The sequence below is a fragment of the Perca flavescens genome, chromosome 14 (assembly GCF_004354835.1).
Source record: "Perca flavescens isolate YP-PL-M2 chromosome 14, PFLA_1.0, whole genome shotgun sequence".
Classification (NCBI taxonomy): domain Eukaryota; kingdom Metazoa; phylum Chordata; class Actinopteri; order Perciformes; family Percidae; genus Perca; species Perca flavescens.
The window spans coordinates 27,411,576-27,418,843 of record NC_041344.1 but is presented as its reverse complement, the minus strand read 5'-3'; the positions used below and the strand labels follow the sequence as shown (position 1 = coordinate 27,418,843).

At 39.1% G+C, this 7,268-nt stretch overlaps 1 protein-coding gene across 1 annotated transcript in view; it reads right to left on the bottom strand.

Annotated features, from left to right (window-relative positions):
• Positions 1-5,634: 5,634 nt before the first annotated feature.
• Positions 5,635-7,268, bottom strand: part of khdrbs3 (KH domain containing, RNA binding, signal transduction associated 3) — a 126,974-nt gene continuing 125,340 nt past the window's right edge. Inside the window, exon 9 of the mRNA XM_028597706.1 lies at positions 5,635-6,020. Coding sequence (XP_028453507.1) covers positions 5,929-6,020 — 92 coding nt within the window. The 3' untranslated portion in view covers positions 5,635-5,928. The remainder of the gene's footprint in view (positions 6,021-7,268) is intronic.

The following is a 7,268-nucleotide window of genomic DNA, read 5'->3' as shown; positions in this document are numbered from 1 at the left end:
AGTGTATAGGTACACAGAGAGGCCGAGAGTCCGTCCAGTGGGACAGGAATCCAGTGGGGGGATTGTGGAAGGGCATTAACAGGAGAGCTGAGGGTCAAACCTCCAAAACTAGGGGCAATTCTGAAGGATTTCACAAGCTCCGGGAAAATATTTTCAACATTAAACATCCATCAAGAGAACATCAAGCTGCCTCAAAGTCACATTAATATTTGATATGTCATGATAACGCTGTATCCCCTGTAGAATATTTTATTTTGTACTTCCTAAGGGTTTTCAGATCGACACAAAAAAAATTTTTTGGTAACACTTTACTTGAAGGTGTCTACATAAGAGTGACATGATACTGTCATGAACACATGACACAGTCAGGAAACATGAACCTTAACCCTAACCCTAATCATCGAGATATCTTTGCCATACCTAACCCTAAACCTAACTTGTCATGACAAATACCAAATGACACTAAAAGAAGCGTTATGTCATCAACATTTATGACTATTTATAATGTTTATGACACGCTCATGACAGTGTCATGTCACTCTTATGTAGATACCTTCAAGTAAAGTGTAACCCTTTTTTTTTTCACTGAGGGGTCACCCCTTCCTCTGGAGGATTGTTGGGCTGTTACTAACCCTATGTGAATGGAGGAGGATTGCTACCTTACCCCTACTTTACCATGACCCCTATGTCTATTCAGAGCCTGATTTCCCATTGTATGGGGCCAGTAGCTTGCATGCAAGTGAACAAGACTTACAAAAAGCTTTGTAGGGTTGAGCCTGATCCCAACCTGGAGGGGAGACCCATACGAATAACATATTGAAGAGGAGACGCTGGGACCATTGTTTTAATCTCCCACCCCGAAAGCCTAACCGGCATCCTTTCAATATATTGTTTTAAGATTTGTATATAGATGTTCTTTACTTAGAGGAGTTCCATATTATTTTACCTGTGTCCGTGCACCTCAAGCTACACCCTTGGGATTTAGACCACCTCTCTTTTAACATAGCCCAAACCCTTATATAACTGGGTATACTGCATGGATAAGATCAAAACATTTGTTCACATATCTTTAAATTACTTAGGGAACAGTTACGTTGAGCTAGTCTCCAATTTTCTGGAGACACCATGGAACCTTTTCAAGAATTCGTAAATGTCATCCGATCCAGTCTCGAAGCTCCGATATCATATTTGAACCCATGGTTTCAGTAGATTATCATGTTAATTTGCACGAAAATCGACAGAAACCGGAGCCACAGCATGCCTCTATCAATAATTGAAAGAAATGTGAATTGAAGCTATGAAACATTTTTCTGCAGACTTCTTGGAAGGTTTTCAAGAATGCCCAAACATTGGCAGATCCTATCTCATTTCAATATTTTTGACCCCTATGTGAACCTTTACTTTTACTATATTTTGAAGAAACACTATTATGCTTTTGGGGATTTTTTCCCGTATTTTAGTGTGTTATATAGTTTTTTGTGTATGTAAGAGATGTATAAAGTACAAAAAGAACCCACATTTCACTCCAAATGGATCTTTCTCTCCCACAGATAGCAGTTTTTCTCCACTGCCTGAAAAGCCAGTTTTTCATATGTGCTGCCCATAGGTGCTGCCTGGGTAAGCACAGCCCACCCAGTGGCTTGTTTGAATTTGGTTGGCCAATCACAACAGAGTGGGCCAGCTGACCAATCAGAGAAGACTGGGCTTTTCAGGAAGGCGGGCCAAGAGCTCAGACAGAGAAAGTGGGCGTTTCTCAATACCAAGAATGCAAACTACGGACTTGTGTTCTTGGGGAGAACGTTCTTGCTGGTTGTTCTTGGAAGAATTAACTCACAAGTTCACAAGCACAGAAAACGCTATTAACAGTTTGAGACGATGCGTTCTTCCTGTTATTGCTCAACACTCCCAGCACAGAGGCTACCTGCAAGGCTCCAAAATACCAGCTAGAAATAAAAACCACAACAATATAACTACTTTGTATTAAAACAATCTCCAGACAAGAAAACCTCATAATGCTACAACTATTGCAATAATATTGAAAAATAAAACTAATGGAGCTTTAATTTTATTGTTTATGGTTTAGCTCAAACACCCCTTATTTATTCAAAAGAGTGGAACGTAATCCCTACTATTATTAGCATATAAATTTAAGTCAGTTTAAATTAAACAAATAAATAGGCATATGCACTGGTGTGTCCTATGTGTTCCTATTAGTGTTATGTGGAATTATCATTTCTATATTATTGTAGTGTACCAGGGAGATGGAAATTAGAAATTCAAATTACAAAGGTTTGTGTCTCCCCTTTAGTCTACATAAGATGTTACCACTTTATGTACAACTGTTCATTTATCATAAAGACTGAAACTCAACTTCTAATAAATCAGAAAACAAATACACCAAAAATATGAACTAACTACAAAATATAATGTAGGCTATAGCATATGGCATAATTTAAACAAGTGTATGTAGGCCTATCTCATAGATTAATAATATACAGTCCATCTATGGTATATCTCTCCTCTGCCTGCTGCGCTGTGTGTGTGTGTGTGTGTGTGTGTGTGTGTGTGTGTGTGTGTGTGTGTGTGTGTGTGTGTGTGTGTGTGTGTGTGTGTGTGTGTGTGTGTGTGTGTGTGTGTGTGCTTGTTGAGTTTAACTCCGAAAAGACAGTTAACCACATGTGTTGTGATATTTACAAAAACGATCCGAAACGGCGAAATAAAGGCCTCTTATTTACGGGACCGGTCTAAAAGACCTCTGTCTTACAGCGGGATCTCCGAGTGTGACTGTCCGAGCGCCGAGCAAGCGGCCCCGGCAGGCGCAAGCTGGCGGCCGCGTCATTTTACGGAGCTCCGAAAACTCCGAAAACTTTGGAGCAAATTGTCAATTCGGCAAAGATTTTCGCAAGACTGCCTATATTCGAAATATAAACCGTTCATTTCTCGCCTAAAATGTTCTCAGAAGTGAATTTAGTGATGTATAAGATGGCGAAAATTGTTAAAATTGTCCCGTTTTTGGGCTGTCTATGTACTGGAAATCCAACCATCATTGAATGCCGAAATGAATGTTGGGATACAGGTGCTGCGAAGTTCATACAAGTTACCAACCGATGTATCCTCGGTAAATGGGCGTGTCAAGAATACATCCGGGAATTTTAACTGTTCTTGGCGAAATGCGAACTTGTGTATTGGGACAGTACTTTGGCAACACGAGATGACGTTTCACAGGGACACAAGAACACAAGTCAATAGAAGAACACAGATTGGGAAACGCCCAACGTTTCAGGCAGAGGAGCTGCAGCAATGGGCAGTATGAGAAACAGAATATGTTTTTTGAACATCAAAGCATGAAAATCTGTTCTAGTAGACCCCGAGAGTACAAATATGACGCTGAAAAGGAGTATAATATGGGCTCTTTGAATGTTTACATGCAAAACATCATCATAAACATCTGACACAATGCAGAAAACAATTTACCTTTAGCACCAATGAGACAGTTGGACGGATGGCCAGGTCTAGCCGGGACATCGACCTAGAAAGGAATATTATAAAAAACACTGTGACCATGCAAGTTCACAACATAAACACATTTTACAACTAATATTATGAAAACAAATGCCAAGACACATCATATTTTGTGGTTCAATTATTGTTACAGAGGATATGTTTTATCAAAGTCTTAGGATAGTTATTTCACAGTTATATACAGTTTGTTGAAATGTTACTTCTATTTATCATACTTTTTTACAGTATTTTTTGTTACAGACATCTAATTATTCCCAGCTTTGTGGCTAGATTATGAACTTAACAGAGACAGGAAAACATATTACATTTAAGTTTAGAGAGGGTTTATGTTCAACTAACGTTAGGGGAGAGGTTAAACTGGGTCAGGTTGTTTACCTTGTGGGACGGAGGTCTTTTTAAACAGCTACTGCCATCCTCTCTCTGCGGAGGAGAGTCTCTTTAATGGACGGGGCAAAGGCAGGCTCTTTAAACGACTGGGAGAGGGTCACATGACCGAAGGAGAACAGAAAGAGCAAAACAAGAAGAGAGAGCAACCCCTCCCCCCCACCCCCCCGAAACTGGAGGCGCTATAAAACGATTTTGCTCCATGATTCCAGACAATGACTGATATGTTTGAGTGGAGCACATCTTTTACTACATCCATACTGAAAATCAAACAGTTTGACTGCATAAATGTGATGATTTTTCAAAATAAGAGTCCCACATTTCTACCATAAAATGACTTCAAATACCCCAACCACCCTCCCCCCCCCACCCCCCGCTGTACTGAACTGAACATGGCCTAGAGGTCAAGGAGGCTTTCATGCAGCGCTAGCAGCCGTTTCTGTCAGGGTAAACACTCCGAGAGTTAATGTGTGTTTACTGATGATGCTTGACGTGATCAGCGTGCCCTTCCCATCAAATTATATGAACAAACACAGCAGATAGGAAGTGGCGACGTTGTTATCGCTAAATCCTCTAAATCTCGGTCGGACAGATTTCCAACAAAATGCATCACATGGCGTTCAAATACAAATAGGAAACGGTTCTTATCAGATTACCAAGGTAGCCTACAAGGTCAAAGCCATTTGCTGTTTGTAAGTAACATTTTTTTTTTTTCATCACGCTACCACTTTGGATTTCTTTGTTAGAACATATGTTGTTTTAGCTTATCCTATTTCACTTAGTTATGACGTTGTGTTTTTATACGCTGCAGGGTAGATTTTCAAAAACATATCTAGGTTTTTTCATTTGGGTTTGTTAGTTTAAATTATGAAGCTTATTTATGAGTCCATAATTATTCTCTCGAACACAAGTGGTTTCTTTCAAAATGTTTATTCAGCATCAACAAAGAAGAAAATATTAAAGGGCTTACATAAGCTCAAATGATTATAGTTGAAACACATCTCTAGATGGAAATGATTACCAATCACCAGCATGGGATTTTGTATATCTTAAGAGTGATTATTAAGCCTACAAAGTCAGAAAAGTATCTGGTATTAAATAATAATAAAAAAAAAAAACGACATCAAAATTACTTATTTAGAGCATCTAAATATTTCACAATAATGAAAACAGCTCCTGGATTGTTTTGCAGCTCTGGTTGTTCGCTGTACATAACGTATGAGCGGCTATTTATAGACGTATTAAAGTGGATGTTTTAGGGGGCATAATCATGAACACAACTACATAGGCTTTCTCAGAATAAAACAGCCGACAATATCCACAGTTGCACACCATGCTTTTATAAGCCCTTTAACACTAAAGAACTATTATTTTTACAAAAAGGAGAAAACAGCAAAAACAATATGTATACAGTATGACTTTTTTTCTCTTTTTCAGTTTGTAAATGTTTAATTTACAAGGGACACAATTTCACCAATTACCCCTCTGAAAAAATATCTACAGTACTGCACTTTCCTAGAACTAAGCTACTACATTTTAAAGTGATCAACCACGCAGTTCAAGGTTTGAAGAATAGAGGGTGATAAATTACGTTGCGCTGGCAGCTGTGTAGAAACATTGTATCGACAGCTTGCAGTGATTCACTAATCATTACCAAGTAAAGTAGCTTGGTACGGTGTCACTCTTCCCTATCACATAGCTGAGAGAGATACTTCATGTACTATGGAGTCTTTCTTAATCGCAACGTCCAGTCGATTTCTCCTGGAGGAAAGGATAGATTACCTAAATTGCTTTGCACATTTTTACCAGTGGGAGTATGATTTTATAATCAGGGGTGGGGGGGATGCCATATTTGGAAGCCGGTTTTTACTTCATTCAGTGTCTCCCTTTTGCCGTTTTCATTTTTTTTTTGTTATTTTGCGGTTTAGTTTTCAATTCTAAAAAGGTGGGAGCGTCCATAAAAAAATCCATTACTTGGGTTGAAACAGCCATGAGGACTCAGGTGCAGGTTGTATAAACAGTTCAATATCTGGTGTATGGCTGATCTCTGTACACTCCCTTGGTTGTTCGCGCCGGCGGTGCCTTGCCGCGATTGTTTGCCCACTCTTCCACACCTGATTCAGAAGAAAAGGACAGAAACAGATGGGGTGGGGGTGATTACAGATGCGTTAAAACACAAATCATTTACAACAACCCGTGTACGTCTTTCGAGCTCTACACAAATATTGTAAGTATTCTCCCTTTGATGAAAATAATGCAGCGCAAAGTTGGGAGCACTTTGACTGCCTGGTATCGATGGAGCTCATCTCATGACAAAAGCGGCGCTTCAAGCCGGACAAACAAACAGTGACTCACACCGAGAAGCTCGACTTTCACCTGGAAGGATGCATCTCAGATAATTGAATGAGAGGATCAAATAGCTACTTGAAAAGCCACCCATTTAGTGGCTCCCACCAAAAAAAGGTCACAATTACCATTAGCCCAAATCAGCCCCTGTTCACCCCCTGGTACTGTCAATTATGAAAGTGCCACTATCGATGGCACCCTTTGTCTGATCTTCAGCCAGCGCTGAGACTTCCCTAGAGCTGAGGCTCACAAAGGCATGTTTTTTTTTTTCCCTGTGTACAGGCTCTCTGTTGGCAGCACATAGCCAATACCCCTTAATTAAACCTGTCACCCTTTCACTGACAGTCACTTTGAAGAAACAGAACAAGGTAACCTTGTGTTTCGAGAACAAGGATGCACATCAACGCTGTTTATCTGTTCCCTTTGAACTGTCACTGTGTGACCCACGCGCCAGCGGTTTTCATTTTATGTGCAGGTAAGCAGCGCTCTAATGAGTCGAAGGTGCTCAGTTCTTCCACTTGTGTGGTCAGAAAAAGTTGGGAAAGTTCTTTTATTAGCTTTGGCTTCTGAAAACACATTAAAACCTCTAAAGCATGAGATGAACACACTTCAATAGGTTTAATGATGCAGAGGATATAATCATAATAATTATGTTGCAGTCAATCCCTAACAATATATATACATATAAATATATATATATATACATATACATATATGTATAAAAACATTTACACAAAATATAAAATGTATCTAAGTAATCTAGGATTCTATATCCATCACAATCCAGATCAACACTGGATTCTTCTATCTGCACGCACACTGTCAGAATAGATTTGTTTTAGATAGTAAAATAGGACACACCAAAACCAGAGTCTAAATAACTGCTATAAAGAGATCATTTTCTTCATCATGTTCTATTTCAAAAAAAGGCTACAAATGATTTGACTGTGTGTATATATATATATATACACAGTATATATATACTGTAATTTAGAGATGGATCAACCTTGAGCTGC